Genomic DNA, 23960 nt, shown 5'->3' with positions numbered 1-23960 from the left:
ATAGGAGCCCAAGATTTCCCAGGGAATTACTCTGAGAATCTTGAAGTGTTTTTGAAATTTAAAATATGTATCAGTTTATATTGTTTTCCTGTACTGATGTGAGGCATAACATTTGATGAAGAAGGCAGGCTGCCTAAAAACCAAGAATATTTGTGAAATGGTGAATATTCAGCATGATCTTATGAAGCTGACGGATGCAAAGTGCATTTTTATGTGTCTTATTTTATAGATGAGGAAATTGAGTTGTAGAGAGATTAAATTATCCAAGCCAGTGATTTGGTGGTGGGAAGTCTTGGTTTTGGATAATATAACCAAATATCTTTTTGAAATAAATTCAGACAAAAATAAAAAGGAATCATTCTAAACATGCTCTACTTCTAGTTCAGAAAAAAAATTTTAAATGTTATTTAGGCCATCCTTGATCTACCTACCTGTTTCTTCTCTACTGAATGATGACCAGTGACTAGTCCTTGGCATTGGAATATTCGTTGTTCTGGCATTTTCTTTTTTTTTTTTTTTCCCTGTAACCCTTCATAGTTATTCCCTGGGTCCACCTCCTCGTCCCTATACTCTCGGCTCTTTCATGTTTCCCAAATTGATTCCAGAGTGTATGCATGATTGGCAAAATTGGGAAGGAGAAAGGAGGTTTAATAATGAATGCTACACCTCCTTTGCTTCTTTCCCTCGCTTTCCAGTGGATTCATAAACACACACACAGCCCAGAGGCTGTCTCAGAGAGCCCAGTGCTGTACTCTGAAACTGTTTGTTTAGTTTTTTCCATATTCATGATTTTACTTTTCATGTCTTGAAATTCTATTGGGAAGAAGAAACTAATTGCCTTCCAAACTGTCTGACGTATTTTTTGTATGATTTTTACTCTTTGGCAGAGTTATGGATGCCTCTTTAGGCTCCTCTGACAACGTTGACAAGAGGTGAGTTGACTGATGTGGGTGGTGAAAGGTATTGGGAATGCTGACCGCAAAGGGAGGTCTCTTTCCATAAGAGACTGGAAGCTTCTCTAGGTAACTTTCTCTGGGGTCTAGATGGAAAAAAGAAGAGGTCATAAGTGGGAGAATCCTTACTCATAGTCTCTCTGTGACCTTTAGTAACTAGTAGCCAAAACTCTTAGGAAACTGTCAGAATGTCTCTGTGTGTGTCTCTGCCAGCATGGGCCAGGAAAGGAGAAGAAGGGGCAGAAAAGAGCAGCCCGACTCCATCTCGGCTCTGGCCCTCACCCTCCAGAGCTCTGCTACCATCTAAAGCTGGTGTGCCAACTGTAAACCCACCATCCGATTGGAGAGAGCCCCTGCCTCGGGCTTGTTGTTCTTTGAACCAAACTGAGGAACAGCAAAGGAGTACACAGTACAAGAAAAGTAGGGCTGCAGGGGAGGGAAGGATAATCAGGAAGTTAGAAGGGGCTGGCAGTTTGTAGATCTACAGGCTGAAGTTGATTTTTGAAGTAAATGCAACCTCAGTGCAGTTACACATGAGAGTTAGGTTTAGAAATCAAGAATTGTACTTTTCTGGATTTGTCAGTCTTCTTGGACAGGCCTAAGGTCTTCATTACAACTAATAAAGCCCTATTTCTTGGGAAAATTGAAAGACTGATTGCCAGATAAGTAACTTCCATGTAGATTTTAAGGGTTCAACCAGTTTACAAATTGAAGACTACTTGTAACTAATTAACTCTATGAAGTCATTTGGAGTTTGATCGTGTGTTTCTAATTCCTTAGAAATGACCCATATGAATTGACATCAGGAATCTATGACGGAGCCACCTATGAAAGGTGAGGTATATATTGAGGGGTGGGGGACCAGGGGAAGTGAAGTGGAGAAATTTAGTCTCGGGATTATCCACGGCAATGCAGAATTTTCTGGACAATGATCTAAAATTCTTTCTAAAAACATAGGAATTGCAGTGAGTTATGTTTACTATATTTTTTAGATTCAGGGAATCCTTATTGTTCAGATAAATTCATTATATCACTATTCCATATAGAATATCACTAGTGATAAATTTCTGCATACTAGTGAAGTAAAATAGAACATTTCTTGAGGGTCGATGATGATAATAAAGATATTAACTTTGGTAATTCATATGAATAAGTCAGTGTGAAATTTGAAAGGAGGGAACTGTTGGTGGATCTCGTATCATTGGGAAGATAGGGTTTATACTGATGCATGAAGAAAAGGGAAAACTATGGAAAGTAAAGATATAGTGGCACTGAACAGCACCTTCAATCAACTGGACCTAACTGACATTTATAGAAGAGCTTATTTAACAAGAGAAGAATATATATCCTTCTCAAGCTCACATGAAACATTCACCAGTATAGATCACATTCTGGGACATAAAACACACCTTAGCAAATTTAAAAGAGTAGGAATCATACAAAATTTGCTGTCAGACCACAATGGAGTTAAACTAGAAGTCAGTAACAGAAAGATAGCTCGGAAGTCCCCAAATACTTGAAGGTTAAACGATGTACTTCTCGATAACACATGGGTCAAAGTAGAAGTCTCAAGAGAAATTTTAAAGTCTTTTGAACTAAATGAAAATGGAAATACAAACTATCAAAATGTGTAGGATGCAGCAAAAGCAGTGCTTAGAGGGAAATTTACAGCCTTGAATGCATATATTAAAGAAAGATTAAAATCAATAAGCTTCCAGCTTAGGAAACAGAAGGGGGAAAAGACCATTATAAACCTAAAGCAGAAGAAAAGAGATAATAAAAGAGCAGAAATCAATGAAATTGAAGGCAAGAAGACAATAGAGAAAATCAACAAAGCCAAAAGCTTGTTCTTTGAAAAGATCAATAAAATTGATATCTCTTTGGCCAGGCTAACAGGAACAAGAGACAGAAGATACAAATTGCTAATGTCAGAAATGAAATGAGGGTTATCATGACTGATCATATGGACATTGAAGGGATAATAAAGGAATATTATGAACAACTCCAAGCCCACAAAGTTGATATCTTACATGAAATGGAGTAATGCTTTAAAAGATACTACCAAAACTCATACAAAGAGGAATAGATCATCTGAATAGACCTGTATCTGTTAAAGAAATGGAATCAATACTTAAACCTTCCAAAACAGACACTAGGCCTAGATGGTTTCACTGGTCAATGGTCAACGTTCCACCAAACATTTAAGGAAGAGACGATGTCAATTTTCTAAACTGTTCCAGAGAATAAAAGCAGAGAGAACACTTCCTAACTCATTCTCTGAAGTCAGCATTACCATAAACCAGACAAAAATGTTACAAAAAATAAATAAAAGCACAGAAAATAGAGGCAAACATTCTAAACAAAATATTGGCAAATTGAATCCTATAATGTATGTAAAAAATTATATACCCAGACCAAGTGGGATTTATCTCAGATAGGCAAGGCCAGTTCAATATTTGAAAATCGGTCAGTGTAATCCATCACATCAACAGGCTAATGAAGAAAAATTGATTGATGCAGAAAAAGCATTTGGCAAAATCTAACACTCATTCATGATTAAAAAAAAAAAAAAAACTCTTGGCAAACTAGGAATAGAAGGCAACGTTCTCAACTTGATAAAGAATAGCCATAAAACCCCTACAGCTAGCATCATACTTGATGGTGAGAAACTTGAAGCTTTTCTGCGAAGACCAGGTACAAGGCAAGGATGTCCCTCCAATATCACTCCTTTTCAACATTATACTGTAAATGCTAAGAAGGATTATAGTAATGAGCAATGAGAAGGAAATAAAAATATGCAGATTGGAATGGAAACAATTAAATGTCTTTGTTCACATATGACATGATTGTTTATGAAGTAAATCCAAAAGAATCAGTTAAAAAAAAAACTTCTGGGCCTAATAAGCTTATGTCCTGTAACCTTGTATAACTGCTTAATATACAAAAGCTGATCACTTTCCCATATACCAATAATGAACAGGAGGAATTTGAAATTAGAAGGACAACACCATTTAAATTAGGACCCCCCCCAAATAGATTTATACGTAAGTATTTATCCAACAAAATGTACAAGATCTGTATGAGGAAAACTAAAAAATTCATATGAATGAAATTAATGAACTAAATAAATGGCAGAGACTTTGTGTTCATGTGTAGGAAGCCTCAAGTTTGTAAAGATGTTGATTCTTTCAAATTGTAGATTCAATGCAATCTGAATCAAAATCCCAGAAAGTTATTTTTGGGATATTGGCAAACTGATTCTAAAGTTTATATGGGAAGGCAAAAGACCCAGAATAGCCAGCACACTATTGGGAAAGAGTAAGTCAGAGGACTGACAATACCCAACTTAAGTCTTAGTGTAAAGCTACAGTAATCAGGACAAGTGGTGATGGTTAAAGAATAAACAAATAGATCAAAGGAATAGAATAGAGAGCCCAGAAACTGGCCCACACAAATATAGACAACTGGTCTTTTTTTTTTTTTTTAACATCTTTATTTGAGTATAACTGTTTTACAATAGTGTGTTAGTTTCTCCTTTACAACAAAGTGAATCAGTTATACATATACATATGTTCCCATAACTCTTCCCTCTTGTGTCACCCTCCCTCCCACCCCTCTAGGTGGTCACAAAGCACAGAGGTGAACTCCCTGTGCTATGCTATAGCTTCCCACTAGCTATCTAATTTACATTTGGTAGTGTGTATATGTCCCTGCCACTCTCTCACATCGTCACAGCTTACCCTTCCCCCTCCCCATATCCTCAAGTCCATGCTCTAGTAGGTCTGTGTTTTATTCCCATCCTACCACTAATCTCTTCATGACATTTTTTTTTTTTTAGATTCCATATATATGTGTTAGCATATGGTATTTGTTTTTATCCTTCTGACTTACTTCACTCTGTATGACAGATTCCAGGTCTATCCACCTCATTACAAATAACTTGGTTTCATTTCTTTTTATGGCTGAGTAATATTCCATTGTATATATGTGCCACATCTTCCTTATCCATTCATCTGTTGATGGACACTTAGGTTGCTTTCATGTCCTGGCTATCGTAAATAGAGCTGCAATAAACATTTTGGTACATGACTCTTTTTGAATTATGGTTTTCTCAGGGTATATGCCCAGTAGTGGGATTGCTGGGTCATATGGTAGTTCTATTTGTAGTTTTTTAAGGAACCTCCATACTGTTCTCCATAGTGGCTGTATCATTTTACATTCCCACCAACAGTGCAAGAGGGTTCCCTTTTCTCCATACCCTCTCCAGCATTTATTGTTTCTAGAGTTTTTGATGATGGCCAATCTGGCCGGTGTGAGATGATATCTCATTGTAGTTTTGATTTGCATTTCTCTAATGATTAATGATGTTGAGCATTCTTTCATGTGTTTGTTGGCTATCTGTATATCTTCTTTGGAGAAATGTCTATTTAGTTCTTCTGCCCATTTTTGGATTGGGTTGTTTGTTTTTTTGTTATTGAGCTGCATGAGTTGCTTATAAATTTTGGATATTAATCCTTTGTCAGTTGCTTCATTTGCAAATATTTTCTCCCATTCTGAGGGTTGTCTTTTGGTCTTGTTTATGGTATCCTTTGCTGTGCAAAAGCTTTTAAGTTTCATTAGATCCCATTTGTTTATTTTTGTTTTTATTTCCATTTCTCTAGGAGATGGGTCAAAAAGGATCTTGCTGTGATTGATGTCATAGAGTGTTCTGCCTATGTTTTCCTCTAAGAGTTTGATAGTGTCTGGCCTTACATTTAGGTCTTTAACACATTTTGAGTTTATTTTTGTGTATGGTGTTAGGCAGTGTTCTAATTTCATACTTCTACAGGTAGCTGTCCAGTTTTCCCAGCACCACTTATTGAAGAGGCTGTCTTTTCTCCACTGTGTTTCCTTCCCTCCTTTATCAAAGATAAGGTGACCATATGTGTGACAACTGGTCTTTGATGAAGGAGCAAAGGTACGACAGTGGAGAAAGGATAGTTTTTCAACAAATCATGCTGGAACAACTGGACATCCACATGCAAAAAATAATCTAGACACAGATCTTACATATTTCACAAAAATTAAATCATATTACAGACCTAAACATAAAATGCAAATCTCTAAAACTCCTAGAAGGTAACACAGAAGAAAAGCTGAATGACCTTTAGTTTAGTAATGACTTTTAGATACAACACCAAAATCAAGATTATGAAAGAAAAAAGGTGATAACTTGAACTTCATTTGAATTAAAAACTTCTGGTTTGTGAAAGACCTTGTTAAGAGAATGAGAAGATGACTTAAACATATGAATTTTAGTGGGACAGTATTCAGCCTACAATGTGCGACAAATGAGGAGAGATTCATATTTGGAAACAAGGGGAAGGCTAGCAGTGGCCTGGGAAGAGATGAGCCCTCAACAGAAGAGAATGGAGCTAACAGACCCTAGATCTGTCCCACACCCTCCAGAGCTCTGCCACTACGTAAGGGTCCTCAAACCGAAACCCACGACAGCAGTGGAAGTGGCTGTAGCCATCACTGGCTCAGGCCTGCAGTTGTTGACCCTGTGTGAGGGGCAGGAAAGATGACCAGGAGGGGTGAAAATAAGGAAGTGATGGAGCTTTAGAGTCAGGAATTTAGATGCAGTGAGAGGGATGCGTACCTACAAACTGAAGCTAAATTGAAATAAATGCCATCACAAAAAGCTGTGACCATTTGGATTAAAGGAATAGTAAAGAACTTGAGGCATTACTATTTTCACAGGCCTAAGATATCAATTACTGCCATGTAAAGTCTCATGTTTAATGAAAATGACATACCAGGTTCAATTTAGTGTTATATACATGAGTTTTTTAAAGATCAACAAGTTCGTAAGTATATAGTGATTGTTGCCATTTAAATGACAAAAATCAAGTCAGTCAATTACTCGTGATGTCTGACAATGTACCTTTCAAACTCTTTAGCCCATACCTGAATGAATTGATTGATATCAGAAACACGAGGAAGCCACCAGCAAAATATGAGATATAAAGGAATAAAGATATACATATATATAATTAACATATTATACATATGCATATACATATTCCTATCAACACATGCTCACACACAGACATGCAACACAGAGAGAGACTGAAATTTGTGAAATTTACTCTAAGGAGCATTCATGGCAATAAGAGTGTGTTTGACACTGTTTCTAAGTCGAGTCACAGTAGGATCTGTAGGTGACTATCTGCTATGGGTCTAGTTGGAAAAAAGGGGAGCAAGTCATAAAAGGGATGCTTCTTTCTCTAAGTATGCTACCACTACTTACAGGCCTAAGATAATCATTACCACCTTATATGAGGCCTCATTTCTAATAAAAATGACATAGCAGGCTCAGTTTTGTGATATATACATGAACTTTTAAAGATCAACCAGTTCAAAAGTTGTAGAGTAACTGTAGCTATTTGAATGAAAAAAAGTAAGTCTCGAATTATGTGTGGTGTATGAACCATGTATCTTCTCAATCTTTCAGCACTGCCCTGAATGAATTGACATCAGAAACCTATAAGGATGGCAACAATGAAACGTGAGATATAAGTGAACATTAAAGATAAATGTTTTATATGTACATGTATGCACATATATTTATATACTCTTATCAATATGAACACACAAACACATATATAAACATAAATACCATGGAAGAAAAAGAGGTGCAATTTTCAAATTCATTCTTAGGAGTTACCCATGACAATACAGTGTCTTTGACATTGTTATTAAATCTTCTCACTGTAACACCTGTTAGTAACTTTCTATCTTTTTTGGATCTAGTTGGATAAAAGAGGAACAGGTCATAAGAGGAATCCTTCCTCCTCCTAATAACTACCAGCCAATTCCTGAGTCTTGAACTTTTCTGATAGGTCAAAAGCATTTATTACAAATGTATATAGATTCATTTCTGGGAAAAATGAGATATCAGATTTTAAATAATTGATTTACATGTGAATTTTCTAAGAGCCAACCAGTTTATAAGTTCAAGGGTAATTATAGCCCACCTGAGCTAAAAAGTAAAAGTCTAGAAGTCTTGTGGTATCTTATTTTGTCTGTTTTTAATCCTTTAGCACTGCCCCGAGTGAATGGACAGCAGCGTCCTCTGAAGGACTCTCCAATGCAAAGTGAGCTATGATGAATAAATATGTATGTAATATGTACACACACATGTGCATAATATACATATACAGAGAGATTGAGATTTGGATGTTCACCTTTAGGAACAACCACGGGAATACAGAATTCCCTCGATACTGTTTCTAAAGTCCTCTCATGGTAAGGTTCTATATGTAACATTCTTTGTCTTTTGAACTGAGGTAGAAAAAGGATGAACAGGCCATAAAGGGGGTCTTTTTAATCCTAGTATTTGTCACCTTTGGTTGCTATGAGTGACACTCTGCTAGGCTGGGTAAGGGAGGAGAGAAACTTTTTTGGAGCAAGGAGGAATTGGCCATGGGCAGGGAGCAGAGGATGATTCAGCAAAAGGATGGAGCTCGTAGAACCCAGATCATCCATGACCCTCCAGAGCTTTTCACCATGTGAAGCTGGTACCACAAACCCTCATCATATGGAGGGGCCCTGACTCAGGCCTGCAGTTAATCTACAGTGTCTGAGGGCCAAGAAAGACAACCATGATAGGGTGGGAGTCTGAGGATGATGAAGGGACTTGAGAAGCAGGAAATTATGCAGGGAAAGAGGAGTGTATACTTGCAAATTGAAGTTGAACTTGAAATGAATGCCACGCCAGAAGGCTGCTCTACGTTGGGTCAGATTCAGTAGTAAAGAACTGTACTTAACTCTTGAGTCATTAACTTTTTTTTTTCTTTTTAAAAAAATATTTAATTTATTTTTTTACACAACAGGTTCTTATTAGTCATCCATTTTATACACATCAGTGTATACATGTCAATCCCAATCTCCCAATTCATCCCACCACCATCCCCCAACCCCCCCGGCCACTTTCCCCCCTTGGTGTCCATACGTTTGTTCTCTACATCTGTGTCTCTATTTCTGCCCTGCAAACCAGTTCATCTGTACCATTTTTCTAGGTTCCACATATATGTGTTAATATACGATATTTGTTTTTCTCTTTCTGACTTACTTCACTCTGCGTGACAGTCTCTAGATCCATCCACATCTCTACAAATGACCCAATTTCATTTCTTTTTATGACTGAGTAATATTCCATTGTATATATGTACCACATCTTCTTTATTCATTTGTCCGTCGATGGGCATTTAGGTTGCTTCCATGACCTGGCTATTGTAAATAGTGCAGCAGTGAACATTGGGGTGCATGTGTCTTTTTGAATTATGGTTTTCTCTGGGTATATGCCCAATAGTGGGATTGCTGGATCATATGGTAATTCTATTTTTAGTTTTTTAAGGAACCTTCATACTGTTTTCCATAGTGGTTGTATCAGTTTACATTCCCACCAACAGTGCAAGAGAGTTCCCTTTTTTCCACACCCTCTCCAGCATTTGTTGTTTGTAGATTTTCTGATGATGCCCATTCTAACTGGTGTGAGGTGATACCTCATTGTAGTCTTCATTTGAATTTCTTTAATAATTAGCGATGTTGAGCAGCTTTTCATGTGCTGCTTGGCCATCTGTATGTCCTCTTTGGAGAAATGTCTATTTAGGTCTTCTGCCCATTTTTGGATTGGGTTGTTTGTTTTTTTTAGTATTGAGCTGCATGAGCTGTTTATATATTTTGGAGATTAATCCTTTGTCCACTGATTCATTTGCAAATATTTTCTGCCATTCTGAGGGTTGCCTTTTCATCTTGTTTGTAGTTTCCTTTGCTGTGCAAAAGATTTTAAGTTTCATTAGGTCCCATTTGTTTATTTTTCTTTTTATTTCCATTACTCAAGGAGGTGGATCAAAAAAGATCTTGCTGTGATTTATGTCAAAGAGTGTTCTTCCTATGTTTTCCTCTAAGAGTTTTATAGTGTCTGGTCTTGCATTTAGGTCTCTAATCCATTTTGAGTTTATTTTTGTATATGGTGTTAGGGAGTGTTCTAATCTCATTCTTTTACATGTAGCTGTCCAGTTTTCCCAGCACCACTTATTGAAGAGGCTGTCTGTGCTCCATTGTATATTCTAGCCTCCTTTGTCATAGATTAGTTGACCATAGGTGCATGGGTTTATCTCTGGGCTTTCTATCCTGTTCCATTGATCTACATTTCTGTTTTTGTGCCAGTTCTATATTGTCTTGATTACTGTAGCTTTGTAGTATACTCTGAAGTCAGGGAATCTGATTCCTCCAGCTCCGTTTATTTCCCTCAAGACTGCTTTGGCTATTCGGGGGTTTTTGTGTCTCCATACAAATTTTAAGATTTTTTTTTGTTCTAGTTCTGTAAAAAAAAAAAATGCCATTGGTCATTTGATAGGGTTTGCATTGAATCTGTATATTGCTTTGGGTATTATAGTCATTTTCACAGTGTTCAATCCAAGAACATGATATATCTCTCCATCTGTTGGTATCATCTTTAATTTCAACAGTGTCTTATCGTTTTCTGCATAAGGTCTTTTGTCTCCCTAGGTAGGTTTATTCCTAGGTATTTTATTCTTTTTGTTGCAGTGGTAAATGGGAGTGTTTCCTTAATTTCTCTTTCAGATTTTTCATCATTAGTATATAGGAATGCAAGAGATTTCTGTGCATTAATTTTGTGTCCTGCAACTTTACCAAATTCATTGATTAGTTCTAGTAGTTTTCAGGTGGCATCTTTAAGATTCTCTATGTATAGCATCATATCGTCTGCACACAGTGACAGTTTTACTTCTTCTTTTCCAATTTGGATTCCTTTTATTTCTTTTTCTTCTCTGATGGCTGTGTCTAGGACTTCCAAAACTGTTGAATTATAGTGGCGAGAGTGGACATCCTTCTCTTGTTCCTGATCTGAGAGGAAATGCTTTCAGGTTTTCACCATTTAGCATGATGTTTGCTGTGGGTTTGTCATATATGGCCCTTATTATGTTGAGGTAGGTTCCCTCTATGCCCACTTTCTGGAGAGTTTTTATCATAAATGGTGTTGAATTTTGTCAAAAGCTTTCTCTGCATCTATTGAGATGATCATATGGTTTTCTTCAGTCTGTTAATATGGTGTATCACATTGATTGATTTGCATATAATGAAGAATCCTTGCATCCGTGGGATAAATCCCACTTGATCGTGGTGTATGAACCTTTTAATGTGTTGTTGGATTCTGTTTGCTAGTATTTTGTTGAGGATTTTTGCATCTATATTCACCAGTGATATTGGTCTGTAATTTCCTTTTTTAATAGTATCTTTGTCTGGTTTTGGTATCAGGGTGATGGTGGCCTCATAGAATGAGTTTGGGAGTGTTCCTTCCTCTGCAATTTTTTGGAAGAGTTTGAGAAGGATGGGTGTTAGATCTCTTCTAAATATTTGATAGAATTCACCTGTGAAGCCATCTGGTCCTGGACTTTTGTTTGTTGGAAGATTTTTTTGTGTGTGTGTGTGTGTGGTACGCGGGCCTCTCACTGTTGTGGCCTCTCCCGTTGTGGGGCACAGGCTCCGGACGCGCAGGCTCAGCGGCCATGGCTCACGGGCCCAGCCGCTCTGCGGCATGTGGGATCTTCCCGGACCGGGGCACGAACCTGTGTCCCTTGCATCGGTAGGCGGACTCTCAACCACTGCGCCACCAGGGAAGTCCTGTTGGAAGATTTTTAATCACAGTTTCAATTTCAGTGCTTGTGATTGGTCTGTTCATATTTTCTATTTCTTCCTGGTTCAGTCTTGGAAGCTTATACCTTTCTAAGAATTTGTCCACTTCTTCCAGGTTGTCCATTTTATTGGCATAGAGTTGCTTGTAGTAGTCTCTTAGGATGCTTTGTATTTCTGCGGTGTCTGTTGTAAGTTCTCCTGTTTCATTTCTTATTTTATTGATTTGAGTCCTCTCCCTCTTTTTCTTGATGAGTCTGGCTAATGGTTTATCAATTTTGTTTATTTTCTCAAAGAACCAGCTTTTAGTTTTATTGATCTTTGCTATTGTTTTCTTTGTTTCTATTTCATTTATTTCTGCTCTGATCTTTATGATTTCTTTCCTTCTGCTAACTTCAGGGTTTTTTTGTTCTTCTTTCTCTAGTTCCTTTAGGTGTAAGTTTAGATTGTTTATTTGAGATTTTTTTTTGTTTATTTGAGATTTTTTTTGTTCTTTCTCTAGTTCCTTTAGGTGTAAGGTTAGATTGTTTATTTGAGATTTTTTTTGTTTCTTGAGGTAGGCTTGTATAGCTATTAACTTCCCTGTTAGAACTGCTTTTGCTGCATCCCATAGGTTTTGGATCACCGTGTTTTCATTGTCATTTGTCTCTAGGTATTTTTTGATTTCCTCTTTGACTTCTTCAGTGATCTCTTGGTTATTTAGTAATGTATTGTTTAGCCTCCATGTGTTTGTGCTTTTTACGTTTTTTTCCCCGTAAGTAATTTCTAATCTCCTAGCGTTTTGGTCAGAAAAGATACTTGATATGATTTCAGTTTTCTTAAATTTACCAGGGCTTGATTTGTGACCCAAGATGTGGTCTATCCTGGAGGATGTTCCATGTGCACTTGAGAAGAAAGTGTAATCTGCTGTTTTTGGATGGAATGTCCTATAAATATCAATTAAATCTGTCTGGTCTTTTGTGTCATTTAAAGCTTGTGTTTCCTTATTAATTTTCTGTCTGGATGATCTTTCCATTGGTGTAAGTGAGGTGTTAAGGTCCCCCACTATTATTGTGTTACTGTCGATTTCCTCTTTTATAGCTGTTAGCAGTTGCCTTATGGTGCTCCTATGTTGGGTGCATATATATTTGTAATTGTTATATCTTTTTCTTGGATTGATCCCTTGATCATTATGTAGTGTCCTTCCTTGTCTCTTGTAACATTCTTTATTTTAAAGTCTATTTTATCTGATATGAGTATTGCTACTCCAGCTTTCTTTTGATTCCCATTTGCATGGAATATCTTTTTCCATCCCCTCACTTTCAGTCTGAATGTGTCTCTAGGTCTGAAGTGGATCTCTTGTAGACATCATATATATGGATCTTGTTTTTGTATCCATTCAGTGACACTGTGTCTTTTGGTTGGAGCATTTAATCCATTCACGTTTAAGGTAATTATCGATATGTATGTTCCTATGACCATTTTCTTAGTTGTTTTGGGTTTGTTTTTGTAGATGCTTTTCTCCTCTTGTGTTTCCCACTTAGAGAAGTTCCTTTAGCATTTGTTGTAAAGCTGGTTTGCTGGTGCTGAATTCTCTTAGCTTTTGCTTGTCTGTAAAGCTTTTGATTTCTCCTTCGAATCTGGATGAGATCCTTGCCGGGTAGAGTAATCTTGGTTGTAGGTTCTTCCCTTTCATCACTTTAAGTATATCATGCCACTCCTTTCTGGCTTGTAGAGTTTCTGCTGAGAAATCAGCTGTTAACCTTATGGGAGTTCCCTTGTATGTTTTTTGTCATTTTTCCCTTGCTGCTTTCAATAAATTTTCTTTGTCTTTACCTTTTGCCAATTTGATTGCTACGTGTCTTGGCATGTTTCTCCTTGGGTTTATCCTGCCTGGGACTCTCTGCACTTCCTGGACTTGGGTGGCTATTTCCTTTCCCATGTTAGGGAAGTTTTCAACTATAATCTCTTCAAATATTTTCTCAGGTCCTTTCTCTCTCTCTCTTCTTCTGGGACCCCTATAATGTGAATGTTGTTGCATTTAATGTTGTCCCAGAGGTGTCTTAGGCTGTCTTCATTTTTTTTCATTCTTTTTTCTTTGTTCCACAGCAGTGAATTCCACCATTCTGTCTTCCAGGTCACTTATCCGTTCTTCTGCTATTGATTCTTTCTAGTGTATTTTTCATTTCAGTTATTGTATTGTTCATCTCTGTTTGTTTGTTCTTTAATTCTTCTAGATCTTTGTTAAACATTTCTTTCATCTTCTTGATCTTTGCCTCCATTCTTTTTCTGAGGTCCTGGATCATCTTCACTATCACTATTCTGAATTCTTTTTCTGGAAGGCTGCCTATCTCCACTTCATTTAGTTGTGTTTCTGGGGTTTTATCTTGTTCCTTCACCTGGTACATAGCCCTCTGCCTTTTCATCTTGTCTATCTTTCTGTGAATGTGATTTTTGCCCACAGGCTGCAGAATTGTCATTCCTCTTACTTCTGCTGTCTGCCCTCTGGTGGATGAAGCTATCTAAGAGGCTTGTGCAAGTTTCCTGATGGGAGGGACTGGTGGTGGGTAGAGCTGGCTGTTGCTCTGGTGGGCAGAGCTCAGTAAAACTTTAATCTGCTTGTCTGCTGATGGGTGGGGCTGTGTTCCTTCCCTGTTGGTTGTTTGCCCTGAGGCGACCCAACACTGGAGCCTACCCAGGCTCCTTGGTGGGGCTAATGGCGTACTCTGGGAAGGCTCACACCAAGGAGTACTTCCCAGAACTTCTGCTGCCAGTGTCCCTGTCCCCTCAGTGAGCCACAGCCATCCCCTACCTCTGCAGGAGACCCTCCAACACTAGCAGGTAGGTCTGGTCAGTCTCTATGGGGTCACTGCTCCTTCCCCTGGGTCCCGATGCACACACTACTTGGTGTGTGCCCTCCAAGCGTGGAGTCTCTGTTTCCCCGAATCCTGTCAAAGTCCTGCAATCAAATCCCACTAGCCTTCAAAGTCTGATTCTCTAGGAATTCCTCCTCCTGTTGCCGGACCCCCAGATTGGGAAGCCTGACATGGAGCTCAGAACCTTCATTCCAGTGGGTGGACTTCTGTGGTATAGGTGTTCTCCAGTCTGTGAGTCACCCACCCAGCAGTTATGGGATTTGATTTTATTGTGATTGCGCCCCTCCTACCATCTCATTGTGGCTTCTCCTTTGTCTTTGGGTGTGGGGTATGTTTTTTGGTGAGTTCCAGTGTCTTCCTGTCGATGATTGTTCAGCAGTTAGTTGTTACTCTGGTGTTCGTGCAAGAGGGAGTGAGAGCATGTCCTTCTACTCTGCCATCTTGAACCAATCTTGAGTCATTAACTTTTTTAGTGGGTCAAAAATATTCTTTACAATGTATGTAGAATCATTTCTAGGAAAAATGAGATATCGGGTTCCAGATAACTGATTTACATCTGAATTTCCTAAGACACAACCAGTTTATAAGCTTAAGCGTAATTGTAGCAGGGAATTCTCTGGCGGTCCAGTGGTTAGGATAGCACGCTTTCACTGCTGAGGGCCCAGGTTCAATCCCTGTTTGGGGAACTAAAATCCCACAGGATGTGCAGTGCAGCCAAAAAAAAAAAAAAAAAAATTATACCTAATTTGAACTAAAAATATAAAAGTCTAGAAGTCATGTAGTATCTTACTGTGTCTATTTTTATTTTTTTATTTAATTTATTTTTATTTTTTTTCCGGTACGCGGGCCTCTCACTGTTGTGGCCTCTCCCGTTGCGGAGCACAGGCTCCAGACACGCAGGCTCAGCGGCCATGGCTCATGGGCCCAGCCGCTCCACGGCATGTGGGATCTTCCCGGACCGGCGCACGAACCCGTGTCCCCTGCATCGGCAGGCGGACTCCCAACCACTGCGCCACCAGGGAAGCCCCACTATGTCTATTTTTAACACCATAGCACTACCCTGAGTGAATTGGCAGGAGCATTCTTCCTAGCAAAGTAAGATATGATAAATAAATATATGTATAATATGTACACACATACCAACATACATACATAACATAACATTCAGAGAGACTGAGATTTGGCATGCTCACCTTTAGGAGCACCCATGGGAATATAGAGTTCCCCTGATACTGCTTCTGACGTCCTCTCATGGTAAGATTCTATGTGGAATAGTCTTTGTCTTTTGAATTGAGGTAGAAAAAGGGTCACAAGACATAGAGGGAGTCTTCTTACTCCCAGTCTTGACTCTCAGTCACTAGCAGCCAAACTCTCGGGAAACTATCAGATTGCCTGTGTATGAGACTCTCCTGGAGTGGCTGTGGGGCAGGTGAACACCGTCTGGAGCAAGGAGAATAATAATAGATTGTATCAGCTGCCATGTGAGGCCGACAACCCAAATCCAGCCCCATGTTCACATCCGATGGAGCCCCTGACTCAGGCCTGTTGTTACTTGACCCTATGTCAGGGGCAGGACAGACGAGCATGCTTCCTGTGGAGCACAGACGTGGCCAGGAAGTTAGATTGGTCAAGAAAGTTGGGTACCTACAACCTGAAGTTGAATTTGAAATAAATTCCACCCCAAAAGGTTGTTACACACTGGATCAGATTCAGTAGTAAAGAACTGTACTTCAGTCTTGAGTCATGGCCTTTTTGACAAGTGTAAGATATTCATTACAAATACATAAAGCCTCATTTCTGCGGAAAATGACCTACCAGGTTTCAAGCAATCAATTAACATGTCAGTTTTTTAAGGGTCATCTAGTTTATAAGTGAAAACATTAATTTAAACTAATTGGAACCAGAAAGTTTAACTGAGAAAATTATAGGGTGTCTCTGTGTCTTTTTAATCCTTTAGCACTGCTTTGAGTGAATTGACAACAGGAAGACCTGATGGACCTACCGCTAATACGTGAGATAGAAATAAAGATAGATGTCAACAAAAAGTATATATATGTATATGTATATAAATGCAGAGAGAAAGTATGCGAGAGTGAGAGAAACAGGAAAGGGGAGAGGTTGATTGTATTTGGGAAGTTCATTTTTAGGAGTATTCATGACATAACACAGTGTCTTTGACATTGTTTCTAAATCTTTTTACTGTAGCCTATGTAAGTATGTTTCCTTCTTTCTTTCTTTTGTATCTAGTTGGATAAAACAGAAACAGGTCATAGGAGGGATGCTTCTTACTCATCTGTTTATCACTCTTAGATGCAGCCGAACCCCCTAGGGAAACTGTCCAAGTGCCTGTGTATGAGGCTCTACTAAAATGGGCAAAGAAAGGAGAGAAACTTACTTTGCAAGGAGAAAGTTGCACCCCTGAAGGGGTTCAGGAGTCAAGAAATGTCTATAAACTTGATTCATGACTTTCCCCCCGCCAGGACTAAGATTTTCATTACAAATGTATAAAGCCTCACTTACAGGGGAAAATGAAATACCAGGTTTTAAATAACTGATTAGAATGTTATTTTTAGGGCAACTAGGTTACAAATTGTAGAGCAATTGTAGCTAATGTGCATTTAAAAATCAGTCTAGGGAGATGTGAAGTCTTACCATGTGCATTTATAATCCTTTAGCTATGACCAGAGCCAGGTGGAAAAAGTAACTTGTGTTGAACCCTTCAATGAAAGGTGAGATATAAATATACACAGATAGTGTAAGGGGGAATATTGAGATTTGTGAAATTTATTCTGGGGAACATCTATGACATCACAGTTTCTTCAACGCTTTATCTAAGGGTTTTGTTTGTTCGTTTTGCCAGCCTCAATATGTTACTTTCTTTCTTTTTTGGATCTATTTGGGGGGAAAAAAAGAACAGGTCATAAAAGGGAGTGTTCTTACCCCTAGTCTGTCTGTCACCCTTAGTTAGGAGCAGCCACTATCTGCTACTTTCCCTTAGGAAAGTATCAGATTGCCCATGCATGGGCCAAGAGAGGACAGAATCATATTAGGAGTTACGGGGAACCCTCAGCAGAAAAAAAGGGATCTGATAGACCCTGGATGTGTCCCTCACCTTCCAGAGCTCTGCCAGCATGTGAGGCTCGTGCCCCAAACCCAAACCCACCGTCACATTGGAGGGAGCCCGTGCCTTGTCTTGACCCTGTCTGAAGGGCAGGAAAAGACATCTATGATTCGTGAAGGGTTACTAGGTGGTGTAGGGATTTGAGAAGGCACAAAATTATAGGGCAAGTGAGATGAGTACCTACAAACTCAAGCTGAATTTGAAGTAAATTCAATCACAAAATGGTGTTAACGCTTGGGGATTGGGTTCAGGAGTAAAGAAATGTACATAAATTTGATTTATTACGTTTTCCCACAGGGCTAAGATTTTTATTACCAACATATAAAGTTCATGTCTACAGAAAAATTAAATACCAGGTTTTAAATAACTGATTAGAATGTTTTTAGGGCAACTAAATTATAAATTGCAGAGTAATTATAGCTAAATTGCATTTAAAAATAAATCTATGACACATGGAGCCTTACTATGTACATTTTAATCCTTTAGCCCTGACTCATGTGAATTGAGAGGCAGAGATGAAAGGTGAGATATAAATATAGAGAGAGGGGAAAGGGGAAGATATTGAGATTTGTGAAATCCAGTTAGTTATGGAGTCCTTGTCTCAGGCAGTTATTTGAAACCTATTCAAGGAGAAAACAAGATATCCATAATATGTGAAAAGTAGGTGGTGCAGGGACCCAGGTTCCAAATAACTAATTGACATATAACTGTTTTAGAGTTCAACCAGTTTATAAGTTCTAGAGCAAGAGTGTCCAGTTTCAGCCAAAAAAAGTGAGGTCATTTCATGCTATGTACATTTTTAATCCTTCACAATGACCCAAATAAATTGACATCCAAGGTCTTTGACTACTTTGATATATCTTGCCTTTTAATTATGGTGCCTTCCAAGGCTGCTGATATAATTTACTTGCGTCAGTGCGATCTATATATTATTAATCTCTATAGAAAGAGTGAGGCAGAGAGAGAGAAGCAGACACAGAGACAGAGATATAGGGAGAAACAGAGAGAGAAAGATTTGCAAAATTCAGTCTTGGAAGTATCCATAGGAATACAGAGTTTTCTAGACGATGATTCTAAATTTTTTTCTGTAAGATTGGGTCATCCAGTGAGCTAAGTCATGATTCCTTTAGATTTAAGGAATTCTTTTTCTTTAAGTAAATTCTTCACATCACTGTTCCATGTAGCAAATCTCTAATGATATATTTTTGCATTTGTTGGTGGTTAAAGTATGATGGAACAGCTGTCCAAGATCGATGATGGTGATGAAGACACTGACTTTCTCAATTCACATTAGTAAGTCAGTTTGAAGTTTGGAGGGAGGGAGCTGTTGATGGATTTCTTATCTTTTAGAAGATGGGGCTCATGCTGAGCTGAAAAATAAAGAGCTATGGAAAGATAGCAAAATGTTTGGGAGGGAGGGTATACAATGATTCTATTTGAATTTGCATATATGTTCCATACTTGAAAAAATATTTCCACATATTCACAAGTAAATGTTCTTCTAGTTTGAAAATGTGAACATGTCCTTAGTAGAGAGTAATTTTATTACAAAGTTTCTTTCTAAACAGAGGATTGCAGAATGCTACTTGCTCTTCACTTGTGTTCCTTTCTCATTTTTCTTGGATATGTTCTGATTCCTAGTTTTGTTGATTTTGTCTATGAGCAAATGGGACTGAGAGCAAAAGCAAACATATTTTGCTGATTAAAGACCTCTTAATGTCCATTGGGATTTTATTAATTTTGCCTTGTTTCTGAGTAATCTCACGAGAGTACTTCCTGTTGCACTGATCTGAAGGCATTTTTATCTGTACTCAATGACAGGGACACGATACTTTCTTAAAATCACACACGTCTGACTCTCCTTCCCCAAAACTACTATGTATAAAATAAGCATCAAAGATATATTGTACAGCACAGGGAAATACAGCCATTATTTTGTAATAACTTTAAATAGAATATAATCTATAAAATTATTGAATCACTATGTTGTACACCCGAAACTAATATAATACTGTAAATTGTACTTCAAAAAAAATCCCATGTGTCTGGACTGCAGAATTATTCATGCAATTTTTCTTCTGCCACTCTCTTGGCCAGTTACTTAACCATTCACCGACTTGAATTAATGTTGGGGAGTGAGTATTGCTAAAGAGGCGATGAATTGGTTACTGTTGTAATCTGTTGGTGTCTAGACAAAAACAACATGAAAAATAAAGGGGCGACTAATGAATACAAATAGTTCTTCAAATTACCCATGAATTTCCATTTTCTGTTTTTTCATCATGGGCCATCAATGAAGAGTTCACTCTGCTACTTAATTAAATGATATGTCTGCTTATTAACTATATATTTTCTGCAATGAGGCTGCCCAGGGCGGGGGCAAAATTTGAATAGACTGAGCAAGGCAAGCATTTCCTTCTTCTTACAAACAAAAAGTGTTAGTTTAGTTTTGTTTTTTTTAAGTACAAATGCTTATGGTATAGATTTGGGTGGCATTTGCAATAGTCCCTGTGTGAGAGACACTGGTGTTTCAGACCGGGGGCTTGTATTAGATTTGGAGTAAGACCTGTGCTTGGCTTTGGCATCTAATATGCACTGGACACTTGGCAGAATACTAAACTACTTTAAATTTTAGGTCTTTTATCTGTAAACTGATAATAATGCTATCTACAATATGTATCTACTGGGTGCTAGGTGTAGTATAATAAAAAACTAAAAATAAATGTGGAGTAATATGTACACACATATTATTCAGTGTGATTTTAAAACTCTAAAGCACCATAAATAAATTTTATACTAAAAACCAAAAATAAAGCAACAAAATTTCACTATTAGGAAAATCAGAAAATACAAGCAATAAACCCTCCCATTAATAGGCATTCCTAATGTTTAATAGATGCCCTTCAAGGTTCTTTAGGCTTATACATTTTTTGTTTATGGATATGGTATCATACATTGTTTTAAAAATAACCTTATTACTTAGTGCATATCATGACTATATTTCCATGCATTTACATTTGCATTTACAACATTATATATTTTTTAAGTTCAGATTTTTTATTGTTGCCTGAAGTTCTGCCTATATTTGACTTGATTTTTAAATTTGCAACATTCCTTTTGACAGCTGTATAATATTTCATGGTATAGATGTTTAAACTGTCATTCATTTAAATTGTCAGATATTTCTGGACATTTAAGCTGTGACTTATTATAAAACGTGATGAATAACTTTGAGACCAAACCTCTGTATATTTTAATTCTTTATAATAAAAATTCTTGGAGGTGCAAATTCTGTGTCAAAAGGAACGTTTGTGAGGCTATTGATTTTGATACTTTCCACACCAAGATGCAGTGTACATTTCTTCCCCTTTCACGCTAGCCATTGCTCCTTCTTTTCAATGTTAGTAAATGTTTGTTCTGATGCACATTGGGCATTGTTTTTGTTGATACTTTTTTTCATAGAACTTGTATTTCATTGTTTGCAAACTACCTTTGCCCATTTAAAATTGGGGTGTTTATCACTGCCATTGGATAGAAAAGTTAAATATATCCTTTTTATATCATAGATAGGGCAAGTATTTTTTCCCAGGTTGCCTAGCTTTTCACTATATAGAAGTTTATTATATAGAAGTTTATAATCCTCATACAGTTGAGTACATCTGTCCTTTTCTTTATGATTGATGCCTTTAGTGTCAAAGTCTTTCTCTAGCTAAGATTTAATATATTCACCAAAATTCATCTATGTTTTGAATTTATTTTCTACATTTAAATAAAACATCTGCCCAGAATTTATTTTGTATTAAGGTATAAAATGTAGGAGTCTACTTTCCTCCCAGGTGACTACTTAGTTTTCCCAGCATCAAAGTTGCATCCCCCTCCATTGTCCTTACCCTAATTTAATGATCCTTATTGCATTTATCACCTTCTAACTTACTACCTTATTTACTTATTTATTATATTTATGGTCTGCACGAGACAGAATTTAAACATCATGACGGAAGAAAATTTTGTCCATTTTTTTAACTGCTGTATCTCCAGTGCCTCAAACAGTGCCATGGCACATAATAGGCACTCAGTGAGTTTGGTTTAATGAATGAACCCATTATTGAAAACATTTATATCTTGTTCAAAGATGTTTAAACCCATCTCTATTATGTTATGAATCTTTACACACTGGGTCTTTCCAGAATCTATTTTATTTAATCATTTTTCTAGCCTTCTGATTTCAGCATGCTTTTCACACATTATGATATAATTTATAGTGAACTAAACATTTTTTTAAAACATAAGTTCCATCCTTTTCCTCTTCCCCTTTTGTTTTTGTAGTCTCAAATTACCTGTTTTTGTTTAGTGAATTTGTTACCAAACTATAGATAGCTATAGTTATTTTTCTGCTTTCTTTTTTTTCTCTCCCTTTAACCTTTATACTATAATAAAGTATTTAAAAAACTATCTTGGTAAGGAGTGGCAATTTTCTGGTTCTGTTTATCACCTTGCTCAAAGTTTTGTGTATTTTTGTCATTTTGTTTCTGATAGAAGAGTTCCTTTCATCCTCTTTTGTGAGGCAGGTCTAGTGCTGATGAACTCCAGCTTTTGTTTGTCTGGGAAAGCATTTATTTCCCCTTCATATCTGAATGATAACTGTGTTATATAGAGTATTATTGGGTGACAGTTTTTAATCTTTCAGTATTTTGAGAATGTCATTCCACTCCCTCTTGGCCTGTAGAGTTTCTGCTGAGATATATGCTGATAGCCTAATAGTGGGGGTTCCCTGGTAGGTTACCATCCTTTTTGCCCTGGCTGATTTTAAAATTCTTTGTCATTCACTTTGAACAATTTTAATATTATGTGTCTTGGAGAAGGTCTTTTTGCATTGAGGTAATTAGGTGTTCTCTTAGCTTAATGGACTTATAACTCCAGTTCCTTCCCCAAGTTTGGGATGTTCTCAGCTATAGTTTCTTTAAATAAACTCTCTGCTCCCTTTTCCCTCTCTTCTCCTTCTGGGATATGCACTATCCTAATGTTGTTCTTCCTGAAAGAGTCAGGTAACTCTCTCAGGATTTCTCCCTTTAAAAAATCTTATTTCTCTTTCCTCTTCTACTTATATCATTGCTAGATTGCTATATTCCAGCTTGCTAATTCTCTCTTCCATATTGTCTGCTCTGTTTCCGGTGCTTCTAATGTGTGTTCTTCATCTCATGTATTGAGTTCTTCAGCTCCAGAGTTTCTTTTTGGTTCCTTTTTATTTATTTATTTATTTTTATTAATTATTATTAATTGTAATTAACAATTAATTATTATTATTATCAATTATTATTAATAATTAATTAATTATTATTAATTTTAATTGTTTTTATTGATGTGTAGTTGATTTACAATGTTGTGTTTCTGCTGTACAGCAAAGTGAATCAGTTATACCTATACATATATATCCACTCTATTGAGTAGAGTTCCCTGTACTACACAGTAGGTTCTTATTAGTTATCTATTTTATGTATAGTAGTGTGTATATGTCAATCCCAGTCTCCCAATTGTTTCTTTTTAGAGTTTCAGTCTCTTTGGTAAAATATTCTTTCTGTTCATTCATTTTTATTCCTGAGCTCATTAAACTACCTTTCTGGGTTTTCTTATATCTCATTGAGTTCATGGGCTGTGCCGCTGCAGGTGGGGGAGTGGCAGTGAGGTTGTGGTCACCTCGGTGGCTGGAGGGATAGGATCCCAGGCCCCACTGTTGGTCAGTTACATGTAGCCTTGGGTGCTGGTGTGGTCTGGAGCCTGAAGTCATGTGTGCTGCTTCCCATGCTGCTACTGTGTTCTCTGAAGCTGTGGGCACAGCTGCTGTGGTCAGAGGGCCAGGATTGCAGGCACTGATTCCACTGTTCCCTCATTCCATCTCTTCTAAGTGTTCCAATTCACCCGCCCTTAGATGTACAGATGTGTGGAGTCCTCTGGCAAACTGTTGTGTTGGACAGTGTCACCTTTGTTGAGTTGTGGGTTTTATTGGTTGTAGATTGAAGGAGAGAGACAAAGGTAGTTTTTCACTCTGTCATGTTTCTGACATCACTGTGAATGTACCATATTTTCTCATGCATTCACCCATTGATGGGCATTTGGATTATTTCCAGTTTTGGTCTGTTATGAGTAATGTGGCTATGAAATTTATGTACAAGTTTTTTGTGTGGACACAACTTTCAGTTATCTTTGGTTAGTGCCAAGGAATAGGATTGCTGATACTTATGGTAAAGTGTATGTTTAATTGTATAAGAGATAGTTTCCAAAACGGCAGTACCATTTCACATCTCTTCTTATCTTTAGGTTTTCATTTTCTTC

General features: G+C 37.4%; 1 protein-coding gene across 1 annotated transcript in view; it reads left to right on the top strand.

Moving 5' to 3' along the window:
* Window positions 1–23960, top strand: part of LOC131743160 (phosphatidylinositol 3,4,5-trisphosphate 3-phosphatase TPTE2-like) — a 92136-nt gene that overhangs the window by 14294 nt on the left and 53882 nt on the right. Inside the window, exons 2-6 of the mRNA XM_067016893.1 lie at window positions 888–932; window positions 1734–1787; window positions 16467–16520; window positions 17185–17238; window positions 18858–18923. Of these exons, the coding sequence (XP_066872994.1) occupies window positions 888–932; window positions 1734–1787; window positions 16467–16520; window positions 17185–17238; window positions 18858–18923 (273 nt within the window). The remainder of the gene's footprint in view (window positions 1–887; window positions 933–1733; window positions 1788–16466; window positions 16521–17184; window positions 17239–18857; window positions 18924–23960) is intronic.

Source organism: Kogia breviceps, chromosome 16, assembly GCF_026419965.1.
Source record: "Kogia breviceps isolate mKogBre1 chromosome 16, mKogBre1 haplotype 1, whole genome shotgun sequence".
Classification (NCBI taxonomy): domain Eukaryota; kingdom Metazoa; phylum Chordata; class Mammalia; order Artiodactyla; family Physeteridae; genus Kogia; species Kogia breviceps.
Note: the sequence above shows the minus strand (reverse complement) of the source record. Positions and strands in the feature narration are given on the sequence as shown.